General features: G+C 40.0%; 1 protein-coding gene across 1 annotated transcript in view; it reads right to left on the bottom strand.

Moving 5' to 3' along the window:
• Nucleotides 1-21488, bottom strand: part of ank1b (ankyrin 1, erythrocytic b) — a 60833-nt gene that overhangs the window by 8240 nt on the left and 31105 nt on the right. The window contains exons 4-35 of the mRNA XM_079586006.1: nt 20687-20785; nt 19500-19598; nt 19304-19402; nt 19036-19221; nt 18716-18814; nt 18532-18630; nt 17802-17900; nt 17498-17695; nt 17157-17255; nt 16634-16732; nt 16365-16463; nt 16072-16269; nt 15369-15467; nt 15163-15261; nt 14817-15014; nt 14448-14546; nt 13269-13367; nt 13084-13182; nt 12508-12600; nt 12254-12326; nt 11060-11080; nt 10132-10255; nt 9948-10011; nt 8407-8519; nt 7939-8163; nt 7167-7321; nt 6767-6978; nt 6213-6417; nt 5842-5938; nt 5066-5294; nt 4530-4658; nt 2268-2426 (exon numbers count right to left, since the gene is read on the bottom strand). Of these exons, the coding sequence (XP_079442132.1) occupies nt 2268-2426; nt 4530-4658; nt 5066-5294; nt 5842-5938; nt 6213-6417; nt 6767-6978; nt 7167-7321; nt 7939-8163; nt 8407-8519; nt 9948-10011; nt 10132-10255; nt 11060-11080; nt 12254-12326; nt 12508-12600; nt 13084-13182; nt 13269-13367; nt 14448-14546; nt 14817-15014; nt 15163-15261; nt 15369-15467; nt 16072-16269; nt 16365-16463; nt 16634-16732; nt 17157-17255; nt 17498-17695; nt 17802-17900; nt 18532-18630; nt 18716-18814; nt 19036-19221; nt 19304-19402; nt 19500-19598; nt 20687-20785 (4065 nt within the window). The remainder of the gene's footprint in view (nt 1-2267; nt 2427-4529; nt 4659-5065; nt 5295-5841; nt 5939-6212; nt 6418-6766; nt 6979-7166; nt 7322-7938; nt 8164-8406; nt 8520-9947; nt 10012-10131; nt 10256-11059; nt 11081-12253; nt 12327-12507; nt 12601-13083; nt 13183-13268; nt 13368-14447; nt 14547-14816; nt 15015-15162; nt 15262-15368; nt 15468-16071; nt 16270-16364; nt 16464-16633; nt 16733-17156; nt 17256-17497; nt 17696-17801; nt 17901-18531; nt 18631-18715; nt 18815-19035; nt 19222-19303; nt 19403-19499; nt 19599-20686; nt 20786-21488) is intronic.

Raw genomic sequence — 21488 nt, 5'->3', positions numbered from 1 at the left:
TGTACTTTTAAGAAAATATCTTGAGATATCTTTAGATATATCCTAAATGTCATGTTCCCAAAAAAAGAACGACAATTTCTTTAATCATGTCGTTTAATTGAAGTTAGAGTTAAATGGTCTCTAGACAACTCGTATAGTCAGGGGTGCACATAACTTTTTCAGTGAGTTACTCAGGTGAGTACCAGGAGATGGTGTTTGGTACTCACCCCATATGTAGCGTGGCCACAGCTGTCAATCATGACGTCACATTCCCGTTTTTATAGCATAAAATAACTAACTAAAACCAAACTAATTTAAAAAACGAACACTTAAATTTACATCAGCGTGAAAAAAAAACGACCTAAAATGATAGAAAACACCTTTGGAAAAGATTTATTTAAAGTATTATTTGATTGTTCAGATATATTTATTTGTATAAATTAAATCTAATTAATCCTTATTAAAGATATTAAACAGCAGTGAATTTTCTCTTTTTATTTTGTTATTTGATCAATATTAAGTGTACAGAAGGCATTAGGTTTATTACACACTGTCACTTTAAGACCAAGTGTGCAGAATGCAGATCCAATTGACCGTTCGCAAAAGCCACGCCCCTTAGTTATTGTTACTACGCCCGTCAAACAATTGAGAACCATAGCCATGGCTGGGTTGAGATCCATACATTAAGTGATTGGTTTTGGAGTAATGCAGCAAACATATCCTCCAGGGCACGACAGAAAGTATAGACAGAATAGCGCACGGGAGCACATGCACAAAACAGTTTTGTAAAATTATATATCAATCATTTTTATTTGATCATATATCATTTTACAAAACTGTTTTGCACATGTGCTCCCGCGCGCGCTATTTCAGTCACAACACTGCAATCAGAGGACGCGCTGAAACCATCAACTCTCTGTTCTCTTCATTCATAACTCAAACTACTGAGAAGGATATATTTGTGTAAATAGTTGTGCAACTGCGCAAACTTTGTTTTGAAGTTTAATGTTTGAGTTCCAGAGGAATTTGTGACTGTGTACCTGTTCAACCACATCAAAGTTTCGTAATTAGTAAGTCCGTGCTCTTTCTCTTTTTTTTGTTTTGTTTGCTGACTGATGAGGGGCCGCAGTGCCGTAGTGAAACGGTGTTTGTACATGTAGGCTATTTTTTTATAATAGTTGCAAGCAATCATAAAATACAGCAAGTTTTAAGCCCGTGCAGACCTCACTGCCATAGGCGCATCGTTGCACTATCTTGCTGAAATCGGAATGTTTGACGGAGGTCCTTCTCCTTAGTTACAGTTGCTGAGCTAGGATTGGACGAGAACCGTTAGAGGGCGGGGTTTTGCGAACGGTCAATTGCACTGATGCACTGTACGGTAAAGACATAACCGACTGTGTTTACGTGAATGCTCTCCAAAAATGACATTTAGACATAATGTTGTGTGTATTTGTCCATTCAGATGCGAAAGAGAGCTCAATTCAGTCCTTGCGCGCTGTCTATGTGCAGGACTGCACGCTTTCGGGTCGCGCGCGTGTGTGTGTGTGTGTTCGCAAAGAAAAGCATACCGAATAAAGCTCTCTTTCGCGTCGTCTCTCTTATTCAGATCTATCCATGTCTGCTCTTCTCTTTATCCCAGGCGTTTTTTAACGATTTGAGACATGCATCAAGCGCATGCCAACTCGTGTGCGCCGGTAGATCAGCACGTTACAATTCAAATGTGCGCGTATACCACAAACGCAAATCAGTTCTGACTGGATCTCTTCCCCAATCGTCCCTCCCTAATTTCCGTCTAGTTTTTATTCGTTGACGTGGTCGTCATTTAAAACGTGAAAAAATTAAAATTAACACTGCCTATGTTGCATTTTGGCGACAGTTAACCTTAAAGTACGCAAAGGCGCGTAGTAACACAAGTGGCATTACGCATTCCTGATTTTTGTCGCGCATGCGTACCTGCGTACCAGTTATGTGCACCCCTGCGTATAGTAACTCCGTTATGAGCTGGTGATTAGTTACATATAACAAATACATTTGAATGTCATTTGAGTTTGGAAGGTCATAAATAGAAAATAGATTAAAATTCACATTGAATAGTGGAATATCAGCAATCACAGACATTAGAATGCACATGGAATTGGATTTCTTAGAGGCCGCCAAGTTAGTCCAAAAATCAGTAGGTAATTTGCTTCTTTTTTTTATACTGAGGTTGAGTGATAAAACACAGCTGTGATCAATTTGTTTCTGTGAAACACACAACATTTGTCAGAATAGAGTTCATGAGATGTTACGGTGTAAGTGATCACAGAGGAAATGAACAGCGACAGCACCTTGACACAGGGAGGCATGGTGATGTTGAGGTTGCACAGCACGTGTTGCGTGTCCTCGTACTTGGTGGACTTGCGCAGGAAGGACAGGAACCCGGCGGCTTCCTTATTGCCGTCTCTCACCTGATGAAGCAGGGGAAATGGAGAGGGAGGGAGAAACAGATGGAGAGAGGAGAACCGGATGAAAGAGAGGGGGGGGGGGGGTGAGGCGAGAGTCAAAAAAAGAAGAACGAGAGAAAGAGAGAGGTAGAGAAAGAGAGAGATTAAAGGGTGTTAGACAGAGCAGCTGCCCGGCTGTGACTCATACAGGTTGACGGGAGGTGGGGAAGGGGATGGAGGCAGTCCATAGGCAGGCGAGAGACAGAGAGATTTACCTTTACTTTTACCTGGCCGTCTGTGAGATCAGACAGTAAGTGAGTGACCGTGAGAGAGAGAGAGAGAGACAGTGAGACAGACATACAGACAGGCAGGCAGGCAGGCTAGAAGGTGAAAGAGTTAAGGGCATGCTCACGTGACTAATACAACAGTTACGAGGTGAACGACTACGCCACAGAGCCAAAAATACAACACAGAGCAGCTCGTCTGTGGCTGACCAATCACAGAAAGAGATGCAGAGTGTAAGCCACAATGACAGACACCAAAATGAAGGGAGGGAGACAATGGAAGAGAGAAAGACAGCACTGGGAAAAATCAGAGACACTGAAGACAAGGGCTGCACGATTTGGACCAAAAATATTGCGACTGTGATTCCAGCTGCGCTATGATAAAACATCTCATATTGCTTACTTAAAGAACCAAATAGCATAACATTACATGGAAACAGCAACTCTCAAAAACTTTTATCCACGCTCTACTGCCAGTAAAAAAAAAAAGTGTTACTATTTCAGGGTGTTCACACTTGAGTCCTCTTAAAAAGAAAGTGATCCAAAAGTGAACTGAGTTAAAAATAAATACCCAGTTCTGTTTGGATTCACACTGGAAGTGGACTTGAAAGAGGACACGCATATCTTTATATCTTTTGTCCAGTCTTTTGACCGCTTTCTCTTTTGTCAACTTTCCACCCACACATTTAAAAAACATAACAAAAAAACAACTTCAACATTAGTATTATTCTAATAATAAAAATACTACTACTAATAATTTAATATTATAATACTAGTTATTAATATTATAATTTTAAAATACCATATTTATATAAAATAGTATAATAACTTGTCATAATAAATGGTAAATAATAATAATTTGATATTAGAATATTATTTATACACATTATCAAGAATATTAACGTCATATCCGCCAGCTGGAGTGCCCATGATCGCCGCCAGAGGGCACTCCTTCAGTCTCTTGTTCAATCTCATTATGAACTCCATTTCCCAGTATCCATTGCCTGTTCTCATTATGTGTGATTACATTCAGCTGTGTGTCATTATCTGGTTAGTAAAAGCTCATTGGTTTCAGTCATTCGTTGCGAAGTCTTATATTTGTGTTACACTGCCATTCTGAGCGATATACTGGTTTTCTGTGTCTTGGATTTTGATTCTCTGCCCGTTGTTCTGGATTACCCAGTTTGCCTGTGTTTCTTGGACCTTGTTTCATGTTCAAATTGTTTGACCCTTGGCCTGTTATATTGATTACGATTCTGAATTGTCCTAATAACACTGCATTTGGATCTCCAACCCTAGTCTCGGTGCAGTTTGCAACAATTAAAATAATAATATATAATAAAATAGCCATAATCAGCATCTGTAATATTCCTGTTATAATTTCTAGCTTTGACCCAGTGTCACATTATTAGATTTTAGAACATAGATTAAATTAGAACTTCTATAGTGACACAATGTTAGAAATTGCATTCTTGTAAAAATATAGTTAACAAGAAGCACTTAACGGTCACAATGGACGCTATAAAAAAAATAATAAAAAGGAAAGTGCAGTGCAAGCTTTAATTGAACGCTCTGGGATCACACAAGGGCATTTTATTTTGAATACATGTGCAGCCCTACTGAAGACATTAGGGAGTACATAAAATTGACAAGATGATCAGACAATGCTAACACACACAAACACACACACAAGATGACACTCAATGACACAAATATGTGTAGATTGACTGAAAAAATTATATTTTTTAAAACAAGGGAAGTCGACATGAACTTATCAGCCTATATTTCCTAAGACACTCTCACGGATAGACAGAAATAGACGGGGAAAGACAGATGTACAGACCTTTACAGAGACAGGTAGCCGGTTGTCTCTGAAGGCTTGGAAACTGAAGCTACGAGGCTGCTGGGTTGCTTTCCTCACGGGCACCAGGTTTCCAGAACATTCTAAGTGCAGCGGCATCCCCTCCATCACCTGTGGGAGGAAAAGGAAGGAGAAACACAAGGAGAGCAGTGATTCAGAATGAGTCAGAGACTTAGCGCTAATGTAGCGAGTCGACGTCATTGTGTACAGTGCACAGCTGCATCAGAAACTTGCATTTTATTACTTATTCCCTTTGAAAATGCTGAAAGATTAGTAAAAAATTTGATCTAAACTGCATTGTAAGAACAGAATCCTAGAAATGAAAACTTCAAGAACAATTCAAATGAGGCAAGACACATCATGCATTGCAAAATGCACATCAAACACATTCAGAAAAGACACTGGTGTTAAAAACAATGCTAAAAGAAAATTGATCCTATTTATTTTTCTGATTTATTTTTTTAGTGTACATCAGAAAAATATATATGACATATACATATGCTTTTATGTCAGCTAACCTCAATGTCCCTGCTGCGGGCCACCTCGGAGAAGTTCTCGTGCAACTCAAGGGTTTTGTCTATTTTGTCATCAGTCATGCAGTAACAGCGCAGGCGGCCCTCTCTGGCATCGTTCATCTTAGCAAATACAACAAATTTGGCCATGTATGGAACTGACATCAGCTCACGGTACAGCAGGTTGGCGAAGGTCACGGCCTCTGCCGTTCGTGGGCAGTCCGCCAGCCAGAACCTGCAGCGGAGGACAGATACACATACAATAGAGGGCAAAAATAGGGTCACAAGAGACAATGTTTACATGTAAATGTGTATAAATATAAATGGGCTGTAATGGCAGCTGCCAGGAACCTGAAGGGGGAATTCACCAAGAATTAATTGTTTAATGGTAAAAGCACAATGTTAATTGTGCAAGGAAAATAGTGCTTTTGAATAAAGCACAATTTAATATGAGCCTAATTTACAGTGAAATGATGAGGCATTTGAGCGACGTCCGTTTGGATATGGGCCGTGAATGAACCTTCCTCAGTTACAACTGAGAAGGGTCTGGTGTCAACCAGGCTTGTAAAATGAGGTATGTTAGCGATGAAAAGAATGGCAATGACTTTATATTATTTATGGTACAGTGCTATTTTAACACATTTAGTGACTGCTTAAAACAGATATAGGTGTTTAATAAATAAGATGCATCTTTTTGTGCTGAAATACAAAGCTCAATATAGTGCAACTGTTCAGTAAATTCACTCCTAGATGCTTTATCCTTGAAAGCTTTTGTGTCTCACCTTGCAGACACATTGGTGGTGAAGTTGGCACAGTTGTGGGAATACATGAGCTTGGTAGTGCCAGTGATGTCTTCCCACTGAGCTGGAGCGGTGCCACCTGCAGAAGGTTTACATTTTTTTTATAAAACCCGTTTTTTTTTCAACCAACACCATCTGGAATGAACTTGCTGAGTCTATCTTTATCCCAGTGTCCCTGTCCAGGCAGGACACCAGTCTGTTTCAGCCTTTTCCAAGCAGCCTGGCAGGACAGCTACATCAAATCTGGCCGAGGCTGGAAAAGACTGGCGTTCAAGACAATCTTCCTTTCTCCCAAACACAAATATCAATTTCAGACAATGTTTTCTTTGAAATATATCAGAACCGGACTGTACCAATAACACTGCAGAGGAGGCGGAGGCTAGTAGTGTCTCCTTCGCCGGCATCGCGTGCACTCTCCCTCCAAGATGGAGGTAAAGGGATACGCAGCCCAATTGGTCGATGGAATTTGCGCCGACGAGGCTCTACTGTCACAACGGGACTGAATGTGGCCTGGTTTCCTAATTGCCGAGTCAGCAGCTCATCAGGGATTGGCTGGGCCTGGGTAGTGACAAGAGAAGAAGAAAAAGACACAAAGATTCATAAATCAGTTATTCCTGAGATCATTTTCAGTCATTCTCCTCTGAATTTATGCACCAATCTTGAAACTATATTTTTAATTTATATATTATTATGATCTTATTTTTGACAATGTGTAAAGCATTTTAAATAAACACTTTCCCCTACAATACAGTCAACTTCATTATCAAAGGTTAAAAAATAAATAAAGTTGCACTCATAATCAAGTTCAGTTTAAATGGGCATGACGCTTCTGGTTCTAATCAAATATTTTGTATGAAATGTAATTATATTGCTTTACTGTCATTCTCTCTACATTCTGAAAACTCACCTGTAGGCCAAGTCGGACCCTCTTAGTGACCGCCGTGTCTGGGAAAATGGCCTGGACCTGGGGCACCAGCTTACTCATCAGCTGACCTCCCTCTGGGCCAATAAGATCGCTCTCCTGTTGGACACGTGACACCACAGCAAAGTAAAGAGGGAAGTCTGTGGAGATTATGCGCCGGATTCTTTTCTTCTCCAGCTCCTCCTGATTTTCCAGATCTGATGAAGGCACCCAGAGAAAACAAGGTCATAAGGTCAGTCTTACAGAAATAATTGTGGGGGAAATGTAAAGTGATATGTAATTTGTCTTCTAGTACCTCCTGCTACATACTGTAACTGAAAGAGAAAATAAAACTCTTTTCTCTTTGGGCTTATGGAAATTCCTCTTAGTGAAACATAAAACCTACCTTCATCCATTCCATTGAGGATGGTCTCCAGAACATCATCGCCATAGCGATTCCGATGCTCTTTCCATACGGAGCCATTCTCACTTCGCAGAACCACTAGTTCCCGATCACCTCGGCTCAAGGAAGCAAAATGAGGGATCTCCACTATCACTGGCCTGAATGGAATGATGGGAAAGTGCAAAAGCATTAGTTTATTTGACAATAACTCTGAGTGTTGTCAAATAAACTACAATAAGAATGATTAATTCAGAATGAAGAATGGACTTTCTCCATTCTGTCTTTCTCAGGCTACATCTACATGAATCCAGATACATTTGAAAATGGGGTTTTAGTTTTAAAACGCTCTCTGCACACAAAAGTTGTTCGTCCACACTGAAACATCAAAAACTACTTAAATCATCCTAATCCACATGTAAAATGTGATAAAAGCTTATTGAGACATAATAAAGTTCTCACGTTATTCTACTAGCATGATTGTTTTATAAGCAAAATATCCCACCACTCAAGATCTCTATTCCATGTATGGTATAAATTGCAATTGCCCTCAAGTTTTGCAACAGGACAGCAATTGCAAGTCCATTTTTTTTGTCATTTTGTTTTTGGAATGTAATATGAAGAATTTTATTGTAAAAAATGTATTTAATTATCAAATGAATCCACTTGTGAGAGCATCTTCAAACCGTAGAGAAAAATATTCATTTTGAAAAGTATCAACTAGAATCGCAAGCAATTGCCATCCTTATTGCACATTCACAAGCACACACACACTTACCCTAGAAACTGCATACTGGAAGGCCCTAGAGAGATAATACGAGCTGCCAGTCCCTCTCCCTCCACTAGAGGAGGTGGGGTGGTGAGCTTCTGCGGTTTGACCAGACGGCAGGTGATGCGTGTGGGGGCAGCGCAGGTGCGTGGCGGGATGATCACACGCAGACCATTATGCCTGCTGCCCCGCATGGACCCGCCTCTCGCATCCACCATGAAGCTGACCAGAAACCTGTCAAACAACCAGCCGGTGAACAAATCAGGCACAATGAATTTTCAAAACAGCCGGAAGCCCAGTATAAATCTAAAACCTCTTCAAAAGAGCCTACTCCTAGACACAAGATGACAGTGAAGACAGGTATAAAAATAAGCATTTATGACCAACAGATAAATACGGAGATAAAAGCGGTGAGAAGTGTCCGTAACGTCCGTTTACTGGATTTGTTTAGGCTGAATGTGAATTATGTGCACTGACCCAGTGTGGATGGGGCTGGCCACTGGGCTAACGTTGTCTGAGGTCTCTGTGGCTGGACTACTGGGGATTAGAGAGTCGTCGTCATACTCCTTTGGCAAAGGGACAGGTGTGTGCTGCAGACACACAGAAGTAGCACAGACCACACGGACACAAAGACACACACAAACAGAGGTACAATGACAGCTTTATGAGCGTAAAAGAGAGAAAAGGTCAACTCTGCTCGGATAACCAGGTCATAGCAGCTGGTCAAGCTGTTTAGAAATAGCGTTAATTAACTTTAATTAATTAATTAACCAGCCAAGCTGGTTTACCAGTCCTAACCAGTTTACCAGGTTAGACCAGTGGTTCTCAACCAGGGCCTCAGAAAACTTTTAGTTGGGCCTTAAAATTACTTAAATGTGTCATGACATGATAAATCAAATTTGCCTTGATCTTTTGACATATAAGAGGTCTTTTTACCATTAAACATCCTGCAAGTTTCATAGCTTAAAACATAATTTTCATTATGAACAAAGCATTTATTCAACCAACCTCCAAAAATGGCTCATTTGGATATTGTTGGATTTGTGACGTCACATGGCCAAACACATTTGCATATGCTTCCTCCAGAGCAAGACATCAACGAAGAGTTATATATTATCACACCATAGGCCCGCCCCTTGCATTCAAGTCGCTTAACAGCTGACATTGGTCTACACTGGATGTGAGCATGTTGCATTGCGTCAAAAGCACACAGAACCCATTATAATCACTGGTGCTGTCTACACTGTATACAGATGTGCGTTACTCCAAGTCTGTCGATAACAGGACTAATGGAAGAGTGAAAGAACGTTTGCTTTGATGCCTTCTGCTTAAACAGCTTTTGCGTCTGTACAGACTTCAGAAGGATCTTAGCGTTAGAAACAAGTGGACGGTTTATTTTAATGGCGTCCTGAATCGCGTCGGAGGATTATATGTTTGTTTGGAGCATTTTGTTTTGTCAACGAGGCATAACTGAAGCAGCCAACTGCATCGGATCTGACAGCAGCTGCATCACAAACCATAAGAAAAAGATTTCATGAAGCTTTGTCTGTAAATTACGGTTTTATACGGATGATGTTTTCAAAGCACATACACACGTGCAATTTCCTATGCATTGACGTTAGCCAATCATAGCAGTGATCATTTACTAACAAGCCTTAAATGAGCCGCCCTTTAAAACAGATTAGGAAAGATTAACAAAGAATAAATTAATTGGTTAGACTAGGAACCCTGCATATCATTCAGTACTTAAAACCTCTGGAATACAATACAATTTTTGTTTTAATTAACAGAAACAAGAAGTGCCAATAGATAAAATTAAGTTTTGAAAAACACATTGAGGGCAAAGGGGGCCTTCAAATATTGTTGTGGACTATAGAGGGCCTTGGAGTCAAAAAGGTTGAGAACTGCTGGCTTAGACTATCAAATGAAAATCTTTGACCATTTAGATAACACCAGACCTGGATTTTTCAGCAAGGAACATTTCTTATTTCAGCACATGAAGCAGAAAAGTACAATACCTGGTCCAACATGACAGTTTCAGGTGACACACATGGAATTCTGGGAATTGCGGGTGAGTAAGGTCTGGAGAGAATGAAGGAAATAGTTGTAATCTGACTACTTTATTTTAAAGTTAAAAAATGTATTCTGTTCTAGCATCTTAGCCAAAGGACAAAATCGTTGCATTGTGCTCTTGTGACCTACGTCGTGCCCATCCCGCTCTCAAAATCTCTTAGGGTTTTCTTGGGGGACAGAAAATCATCATCCTGGTCTTTTAGGTCATCCAGCTTCAAATAGCGAGCCCCATCCATCCCGAGAAGTTCATCACCTACATACAGCACAAAATATGTCACAGACACTGATGTAGGAGGTTTGCAGGAAAAAGGATGATTAAGAGAAAGGAAGGAACGCTCAGAAGTCATTTCAGCATTCACAAACCATCATTCCCGGTCGAGCACAAACAAGAACCTTCACTCATTCACCAAGTCCAAGCAATGAAGTCATACACACAGAGAGCCAATGGAAAACATGATTTCATGGCATTGGTTACTGAAGTGGGCATGCCCGATAGTGCAGAGAAGATCACACTTAATCTGCATGGGAGAGGTTGTTTGATGTTGTAGTAGGGGCTTAAGCACAGGTGTTCAGAGACTCATAAACATGTCATTTTGGAGCCCTCTGTTGAGTCAAATAATCATCATCAATTAGTAAAATTATTCACTCCCAGTGTGACTCCCTTTGGGTTTTTGGATAAAGAGAACCTCATCTATGGGTGTTTCTTCAACTACGGGCGCAACGGGTCCCAGCGGTTGATTTTTATCGAAACAAAGCCAAAAATCCCCATAGTTGAAGAAACACCCTGGCACAAACAGTGTATAAGTAATTTCAGATGCAGTCCTGTTAATGATGGATCCACAAACACGTTACTGTCAGTAAAGGAAAAGAAACATCATGACCACACGATAATGAGGGGCCAACGCCGTAGTAAGACAAAGCGACATGTTAAAAATAGAGAGCAGTTAAGAGAGACTTGAGGGTCAGAGACAAGATGAGAGTGCTTGAAATGGAGGCACACGTTTCATGAACCACTGAGTACCGGACAACCAAGCCAGAAAGTGGGAGACGCTCCTACCTAATGTTAGCTGAGCAACTCCTACAGCAGGAAGGAAGAAGGAACATTTCAGGCTGGCGATGCTACCGTAGCAGATTTACAGTAGGTTTAGAATATCATGAAATACTTGCTTTTGTTTTTTCATTCCATTAAAGTCCTAAATAAATGGAAATTTATCAATCATCTATCAGAAGAAACAAACGCGTAATAATAACGAGCCAATGAAGCTCAAGGGGATAGATCCATGACAAATGGAAGTTCTGTCATATTTGAATCATTCTTTCCCAACTTTATTTCTTCCTCAAATGTTGAGCAGAATGTCCAAGCTGTTCTTTTTCTTACATTGAAATTGGATAGAGACCAACGGCTGTCAAGCATCAGACATTAAAGCACCATAAAAGTGGTCAGAGCATGTGAGCAGAGCTGTAATATTTAAACAGTAAACGGAGACGAACAACAAAAAAACAGTAAACTTTCTGAAGTTTACGCTCCACTCACTCAACCCAGAATGCTCTTTGTGATATGCTGGTTCGAGAATTTGTGAAATAAGCAATAGGTCTAAGACTATGGAGTTCACATTTTGTTTTATATAAGTTACGAACCTTATACATGGCCTAAATGCACAGTAAACATCAGTTAATTTTTTTGTATAATCAGTATAATTTTTTGCTTATGGATAAAAAGAAGTTTGAAATAACTTTGGAGCGTTAACAAACATCCCAAAGTCCACACTGATGAGAGCGCCGTTTAAACAAATATGCAAATATGTGTTTTTTAATGGTTTTAATTTAGTTTTAGTTCATGATAATAACCCTGGTCACCATTCCTTTTCATTGTATGGAAAAGAGCAGCTTGGATCCTGCTAAATAACTGCTTAATAAGTCATGCGGGCCTCGAAAGACATGGGGTGTGTAAATTATGACATTTAATTTAATTTACATGACTGATCCTACATGTGAAAATCACATTGTGCAGTCAAGTAAGTAGTCTTTGAGTGTGATATCATCTCTAATCTCTAGTTCACTTCAGACTGTAACTTTTGGGATATGACCCTCCAACCCATCTGCCAACTGGCTCATGTTTTTAATTGAGAGTCTAGCACCAACCTCATGGTACAGAGACCTCGTCACAGCAGCTGAGAATCAGCGTTTTAATGTGGTATTTACTGCAGTTTGATCCTTCAGGCTAAATCCAATATGTGCCACACGTACGCACCTTCATCTTCCGACACATCTAGTATTTCATCCACCGTCTCTGGGAAACTCATGCGATGCTTCTCAGTGGTGATCTGAGGGATAGAGAGGGAATATATGAACAGGTCAAGATGGCAAATGTTGTACAATTCACAGAAGACGACCAGATTAACAAGAGATGAAAGATGACGTAATAAAAGCCACAAATCAAGCTTTGAAGATTGAAATCTCATACTGAGATGAGATAAAGTTCATGAGAATGCAAACGACGCTCACCACAGATACAGATTCCTCAGTCACCAGTTTGAGCACATCAATGACAGAGATGTAGCCTAGCCGCTTAGCGATACCCAGGGGTGACGTCCCATTCTGTCACAGATAACACAGTCAAATCACCAAATCTCACATCTGTGTCTGATAATATTCTATCCGTCTGATGTGATGGGAATTGAATATATATATATATATTAAAGTATATTTAGTATTATATTATATATTGTTTATTTAATATTTTCTATAATGATTATTTATATTGCATAACTTGTATATATATATATATACTCAAGTTATGCAATGTAAATAATCATTATAGAAAATATTAAATAAACAATATATAATACAATATAATCCTAAATATACTTTTTAGGGCCACTGTATTCTAGCAATGCTGCTTTATTCAGCAGGATAATTCCTAAATAACAGCTTATGCTTACTGCAGAGGACTGGCAGCATGACAGCAGAAATTACCCACACCAAATGCTCTTCATCAGACATTTAAGCAGTGTATACTATTTTTGGGTGAGAAGAATTGTCATATTTCAAGACAAGTATGGGGGAAGGGGGTCTGCTCACAGTGGTGATCTCATTAGGTAGTGCTCCATGTTTCAACAGCAGGGTGACGATGTCTGTATGACCCTGCTGGGCTGCTTGATGTAAAGGAGTGTATCCCAACTGGAAAAGAAAGATGAGGGAGAATGAGAGTGAAAAGTGTACAAAAAGAGGCCTGTGTACAGTATATCCAGATGTGTAGCACTTACCCTAGTCTTGCAGTTAACGTGGGCTTGCAGCTGGAGTAAGAACTTCACCATCTTTATGTTCCCATAGTGGCACGCCACATGTAAGGGTGTGTAGCCCATCTGAGAGAGAGATAGAGATTAAAAAGGGTGAGAAAGAAAAGAAAAAGGAAGTGAACAGCTAAATGGGTAGGTTCCAGTGCACATAGACGATCAATGCCAGCTAACATTACAACGCTTCAGGCCCTTAGATTAAGAGCCAGAATGATTTAATGAGGTGAAGAATGGATTATGAAAAGGTTAAAGTCACTCACTGTGGATTTCAGCACATATCGCAATATCCTTTTAGTAGTTGTGTTTGCTAAACAAGCTTTATTATTACTATTGCTGATATGGTAAGGGGTTTCGTTTTTTCAGACAAACCACAAATTAATAACGCTACATATACAAATGACACCTAAAGCCTAGAAGCTTACATTGAAGGAGGGATCTGAGCTATATTTAGGTATCAGAATATCAAAAAGACTTGATGGTGGGCTTATCTGACCTGCTCTGGTAACAAAACTCTCTGAGCATCTTAGCAACTGGATAGCAACATTAAAAAAACTCAAAACAAAATAGAAACTGCAAAACAACAGTAAAAAAAAACTCCTCAGTGACTGCATTACTACTACACTTTAGTAACCGTCCAGCAACACCCTAAAACTCTCATAACACTTTGCAACTGCATATTAATAACCTTTAAAAAACAATCAGAAAACCTCAGCAACTGACTAACCATGTCAAAAACACTCAGAGCACCTTAGCAACTCTATAGAAACAACCAGTAAAACACTCAGAACATCTTAGCAACTCTATAGAAACAACCAGTAAAACACTCAGAACATCTTAGCAACTCTATAGAAACAACCAGTAAAACACTCAGAACATCTTAGCAACTCTATAGAAACAACCAGTAAAACACTCAGAACATCTTAGCCTCCACATAGAATGGCCCTAAAAACTATCCAAATCATAGTATAGGGGTGACAAGGTTTGTATTGGCCAAACCCACTCATATTTTCTTCAGATAATGTGAAGATTTGGTTCTGTTTGTCGATTTAGCACTAGCATAGACTACATTACACAGGGCTTTGGGGTGTAAATTCTAGGACATTCTACAGATGGCACTGCTGTTTGTGTGTATGCATTGAAGTGTCTTACCCTTGAAGCTGCATAGACTGAAGCACCCTGCTTCACCAGCATGTCTGCAATGCCCACATGCCCTTCCTGAGCAACCAGGTGCAGAGGTGTCAGTCCATTCTGTACGCGCACACACACACACACACACACACACACACACACACACACACACACACACACACACACACACACACACACACACACACACACACACACACACACACACACACACACACACACACGTTGTCAGATAGATATTAAATGCATTTTTTTCCCCATTCCTCTTGTTTAATTCTCCCAACACGTCTCAATCTTTTATAGCTTTCTATTTATTTTCTCTCAATGAACTATACCAAATACCTAATAATCAAAGCTTAAAGACTGTATCACCTTGTTGCCCAGGTTCACATTGGCCTGCTTGGAGATGAGAAGAGCCACCATGTCAGGTTGCCCCTCCTGTGACGCCAGGTGAAGCGGGGTGATGCCCTGTAGTGACTCTGAGTTGGCATTAGCTCCATACTGCAGCAGACTGCTTGCCACTTCTAGTTGGTTCTGTTTAGCTGCAATATGTAGGGCTGTGTAGCCGTTCTGTCAAATGGAGGAAAAGTAAAAGTAACCGTTTTTTTTTCTTAAACTGCTTTTAAAATACTGAAATAGACTGCTACCACTAACGTCACAGCTCAGAATAGTCACCCGGCAAGATCTTCTAAGAGTAAGGTGTGTATGTGTATCTTACTCTCGCCGTGCTGTGTGGAGAGCCGCCCTTGCTGACCAGCAGCTTGACAACATCAAGGTTGTTGTGATGGACGGCCACATGCAGAGGGGTCAAGCCATTCTGAGAGGGGAGAGAGGAGGCACATGGCCTCAGTCAGCTACCGCTGACTGTCATCTGACATTAGAAGACGAGTACTGAGATATCAGATGTTCGTCTTGATGAATTACCTTTCCGGCTGCATTGGGATTGGCCCCTCTTTCCAAAAGCAGCTCCGCCACATCCACTTTCCCATATTTACATGCTACATGAAGAGGGGTAAATCCTTTCTGTAAGAAAACGCAGATAAGCATACTGAGAATGCAGGTGCAGATGTGCAGATTTTATTGTCATAAATTACCTTTTGTTAGGCTCCACCCAGTGTTACTGTTGCTACCATATTTTTTAATAATTTCTATAAAACACACAAGACTTCAACGGACACCAAGGGTTTTTAAGGTATGATTGGTCAATAGCATTTTAAAGTCACCGTGAAATCAAAATTAACAATAATTTTTTGCACTATTTTGCAAACAATTTATCCGTGCACATCATGATTTTATTTTATTTTAATTCACGTGCCCTCGTAATCTTTAATCAATATAACTTCCCCTCACTCTTGCAACAAAATCTCACCTCTTCTTTAATAACTTGTTTACTGAAGTGAAGGCGGGACAACCTGTCACTCACATGAGATTACATCAATAGCAAACCATAATGATCCAGCAATCCAATCAATACACAAAATCAAGTCCCGCCCTACATTTTTGTCTTGTTTGAGGAGCTGTTTCACACAGATATACGCCACAATGGGGAAGAAAAGACTATTGCAACTTCCGTTTCATGCCGACTTTAAGGCGGGGTTTAGCAAAGGGTTAATTGAGAGGAGAGAACCTTGGTCATTTTGGTTTGTTGGGCATTCCCGTCGAGCAGAATGCGTGTGGTTTGGCCGTGTCCCTCGCGGGCAGCGATGTGCAAAGGGGTGTGGCCTGCTGTGGTGGCAGAGTCTGGATTGGCCTTATGTTCCAAGAGCAGCTTCACCAACTCCTTATGTCCCATTCGAGCAGCACAGTGCAAGGGGGTTTGATCATCCTGTGAAAGGAAAGAGAGAGATAGAGGAAACATGAGATGTAAAAAAAAAAAAAAGAATATAAATGAAGATAAAACAGCTTGTGTGATTGGCATACCTTCGCTTTGGCATCCACCTGTGCATTGTTCTGTAGCAGGAACTGAGCCACCTCACAGTGCCCCGCTCTGGCAGCCATGTGCAAAGGGGTCTCCACTTTCTATGGCACATTTTAACACAGTCACAAACATTTAGTTCTGAAATGAAAACTGTGATTACTGCCATCATCGGTGCTAAAGACATTAGCCAGTTTGTAAAGCAGAATAGCAGTGCCTTGGGGATTCGATTGTTCAGTATATCTGAGGTGCCAAACAAGTACACCGTTCTTACCACATTAGAAGCATTGGGTGAAGCTCCTCTCTGAAGAAGACTCTTCACTATGTTGAGATGCCCCATGAATGCAGCCACATGAAGTGGGGTCAGACCCGACTAAGAGACAAGAACATGCATGTGTGTTTAAGGGTTCTGTTATTCAATTGAAAGATTTTACAAACAACTGCTTAGTATTTTTGTGGAAACCGTGATCCATTTCTTTTCAGGATTCTTTGATAAATATAGAGTTAAAAAGCCTTTATTTGAAATACAAATGTTTTGTAACATTATTCATGTTTTTACAGTCACTTTTGATCAATTTAATTGCTGAATATATTTAAATAAAAAAATCATAATAACCTCAAACTTTTTAACTGTAGTGTATAATGTTAATATATTCTTGTCCAAAAGTAATCGTGAAAAAGTCCTTGCTCATTCCTTCATAGTCTTTCTATTTTCTACAAGGGTCAAGATAAAGGAGTAGATGGTGCAAAATGAACAGAGGTTATCCATCAAAGTGACAGCCAGAGAGTAATCTGACCTCAGTCACGGCCTCCAGAGATGCGGAGTGCTTCAGCAGAAGGTCCATGGAACGCATGTGGTTCTTCTTGCAGGCAATGTGCAATGGAGTGAATCCATTCTAAAAAGATACACCAAAAAATCAACTAATACATTCACAGTGTGCAGCTGTGCAACTATTACTGCACTAAAAGTATATATCTTATTGTCTCTATCTATTCAATTCAGCTATTTGTTTTACTGATGGTAATCAGGGTTATTGTCACATTAACTGGCAATATTAATTAAAAGAGATTTTAAAAAGACAAGTAAAAGACAGGATGGAAAAAAGCAGAGAGAAGAGAAAAAGACTGATGCACTAACCAGAGCGCGGGCATTAGCTTTTGCCCCCTTGTCCAACAGCACCTTGACCATGCGGTGGTGCCCACAGTGTGCTGCAACATGCAGCGGGGTCAGGTGGTCGAGGGTGATGTCATCGATCTCTGCGTTGTATTGCAGCAGCTGTCTCACGCAGTCCATGTGATCACCCTGTGCTGCCATGTGGATGGGAGATAGACCGTTCTGCAATGGGGAACACATTATTATCAACTGATCAGCATGATTACACCATCAATAATGCTAAAAGTCTGTTACAGTATGGCCCATCTTAGTAATATAGTTTGGCCACCTTGGTCTTGGCCTGCATGGGAGCGCCCTGGTCTAGCAGGATCTCCACCACACGTACATGACCGTTCCTGGCTGCACAATGCAGTGGCGTCAGCTCATCCTGCAGATAACGCAAAGATAAGCATTTCTGAAAATTTATCAGGCATGTTTTAATGTATCCTACACGAGCTGCATTTTCTGTCCTTATTCATGAATGCATTCAAGTCTACCATTAAAACAGCAAGTGGTCACAAAGAGAAAATACCTGTTTTTACCATGAGGAAGTAAAATAGCTCATTCTCCATGAGCTAGAATTAAATAAGTCAGCAGTGTGATTTTTCATCTCTGCCAGTAAATACTGTCACTGTGAGATGTGATTACGGCTGGATACAAGAGGATTGACTATTACATTATACTAAATCTAACTTTGGAATGTTTAATCCATCTCATTTTATATTTAGTTATAAAGAAAAATAATCCAGGTCTATATTCTGACCTGTTAAGCACCGCTGCATTTTATGAAAGGTGTATTCTTTATTATTATTATTATAAACACATATTGAAACACTTGCGGCTCTGTTTTATGCTTGCCTAGCTTTTTGTAATTTTAGTACTTCAACTTAAACTTCATTTCAATTAATGAAAATTACATTAAAATAGTTTTAGTTAACAATAACAACACTGCAAACTGCAGACTTTTCGATTATGAAAATATTTTGCAGATCCCTAATGGATAGGATACTGTACTGTACCTTTGTCTTGGCATCTATCTGAGCTCCTCTGTCCAATAGAAGTCGCACCATAATCACATTCCCCCTCCTGGAAGCGATATGTATTGGCGTGATGCCATTCTTCAAGAGAAAATGAGTAAAAATTTAAATTCATGTAATCTTTTATGTAGCAGGAAGCGGCATTTAAGATGAGAGTTGAACTGACCTTCGGCGTGAAGTTCACGTTGGCTCCTCTGTTTAACAAAAGCTGTGCGACACTGAGATTCTCATAATGGGCTGCGATGTGGAGGGGAGTAAAGCCGGTCTACGGGAAAAGAGTGTAACATTTCATTGATTCAGTAAATGTATAAAACAGTAACACCTACGCTGACAGATTTTTAAACAAACTCAGTACTGTTTATCTTGTCACATAGTCGTCTCTGCAATTACAAGCCAAGAGCGGCTGCAGTGAGCTCAGTGAGTCATGATGCGTAATCCCGCTCGTGGTGAGATAAAAACCTTTCAGATGTGTACAAACACACATACTTTGCTGAGGACGTCTGGGTTTGGGTCGTTCTGCAGCAGTACGGCAGCAGTGCGCGTGTCGTCATTGCGTGCCGCGATGTGCAGGGCCGGCAGACGCACTTTGCCCTTGGTGCCGTAGTTTATAAGGAGGGCCACCACGTTCTCGTGACCCTGCTGAAGAGCTACCGCCAAAGGAGTAAAGCCATCCTGGGGGATGAAATCGAGAGTTGTAGTTGTAGGTTCATTTGGGTTTTATTTCTGCTGAGTTTGATTTTAAAGTGTCACTCACCTCGGTTGGAAGACTCTGATTGGCTCCATGTTCAAGTAGATATTTTACCACTTCCAAGTGGTTCTCCTGTGCTGCCATGTACAGGGGACTGAAACCTTTCTGCAAAACACAAGATAACAACAAAAAACAAATGAATTAAGCTTTTTATCTACACAATTCTATGTTTGTTGATTCCTGTCTTGAGGCTCAGACCAACCTGAGACTGGGCATTGACGTTGGCACCATAATTGATCAGTTCTGCAACCACTTTCTCTTGACCGGCCAGAGCAGCAATATGAAGGGCGGTATTCCCTTTCTGCAAAAATAATATGTAAATATAATAAAGAGAAAGACTTTTCAGACAAATAAAGACTTTTATATATTTCATATTTTTTTATTGTGCTTTTATTTTTGCCCATGTTGCACGTTATTGTTTTTATCAGTCTGATTTTTTTAATTGATTTATTTTAATGCTGTCTTTTTTCATCTAAAATGTCTTATACATAATGTTGACCTGTGAAGCACTTTTACCTACATTTTATGTGAAAGGTGCTATAGAAATAAACTGCATTATTATTTATTTAAAATTTTTGTTTAATAAAGTATTATTATTTGCTACTTGCTATTGTTAGTCGGTTTGTCAGTGGGAGGGACTTTCTCATTCTCCAGAATATTTAATTGGACAAAAAAAATATGAAAGGAAGTTGAGACATCCATATTTTTTACTAATCTTCCTAGGGGAGAGGAACTGGACAAATTTGTAAAATTGTAATTTTGTCAACATTTAGAGGTCTTTATTTTTCTTCATTTTCTTTATTTTATACAATATGATAAATGTCAATGTTCAATAAGTAGTTATTTATTAAAAGAGATATTCAGAATAAATATTTCTTCCACCAGGCAAGAGTTAATTCTTAAGTTCAGCCTTAACTGTAGGCTAATGACTGTTTTAGGTTGCCAAGCACATACTGTAGCAACTCAGCCAATCACAATTTAAGGTGCGTCCCAATTTGCATACTTAATATGCACTATTCTAAGACATTTTGTAGTATAAATAATGCGGGTAGTGTGTTCACACTGAAAATTAGAAAAAGTACACTTTACATTCTCGGATGATGCACTTAAATAACACATGATGCATTAAGTGTGGAATATTAAACACTTGACGCACTCAACTGTCACAGCTTTAATTACATTACAGAGGGAGGGGGGCTATCAGACTCTGATGTTGAATGACAGAATAACCTTATAAAATGCGTACACTGCACGGTTAAGTAGAGTACATTGAGTGCATTATAAGTGCATAGTGGGCAGTGTGTCATTTGTGAGTCTGACCTATCTCGTTTATAAACCTGTTTTTGGCTTGCCATAGGAAGCCTGACTGACTGAAGAAAGTAGATTTACCTTTGTGTTAGTCTCCAGGTCAATGCCTTTGTGCAGCAACTCCAGCACCATCTTAACATGACCTTCTTTGGAGGCCAAGTGCAACCCGTTAAGCCCATTCTGCGAATACAAGAGAAAACATTAGGTGCTGAAAAAGTCAGTCTAAAAAACAACAACAAAAAAACCCCACCCTGACACATCTCAAGTCTATCTCTTTATCTCTCCGCGTCTACCTGTCAAATGACTCACTGAGAGGAGGGCAGCCTAAAAATAACAGTGAAGCACTGACTGAGAAATCTACAGATCTGTGAAGCTCTCAGTAAACAGGGCTTGGAAATAGAACGGTGGAGGAAACCGACCAAAAAGGCCGGGCGAGGTAAAGGCTGATTGGAGAACGGCAAATGGTACAGTGTGTGCTTTTGAAGGGATGCTAGGTGTGTAGCCAGATTTGGCCATAGGGGGGCTCTGCTCTGCTAGTCTGACTGGAATCCCCTTCATACTGCAGTGTCACTCATCTCTAATGAGCTCGTACTGCAGCTGCACAGCGCATGCGCAGAGGAGAGGAAGACAGAATGGAGAAGGAGGGGTGCTTGCAGACGGTGGGGAGGAGCGCTGATGAAAACTGCCACACGTGCCCACTTGGCATTAATATTCTCTAGACGTGCTTCATGATGTTTTAGGGAATATCACAGTATTTGTGTGATATGATATCTACAGTAATGTTATACGTGCATAGATCGCCAACACTGGATCTTTCATTTTTCTACATATAAATTACATTTTAAAATGTATTAAAATTGAAAAGAGTTAGTTTTTACATTAT

The sequence above is a fragment of the Phoxinus phoxinus genome (assembly GCF_949152265.1).
Source record: "Phoxinus phoxinus genome assembly, chromosome: 17".
In the NCBI taxonomy this organism is placed as follows: Eukaryota; Metazoa; Chordata; class Actinopteri; order Cypriniformes; family Leuciscidae; genus Phoxinus; species Phoxinus phoxinus.
This window is presented reverse-complemented; position numbering and strand designations above follow the sequence as displayed.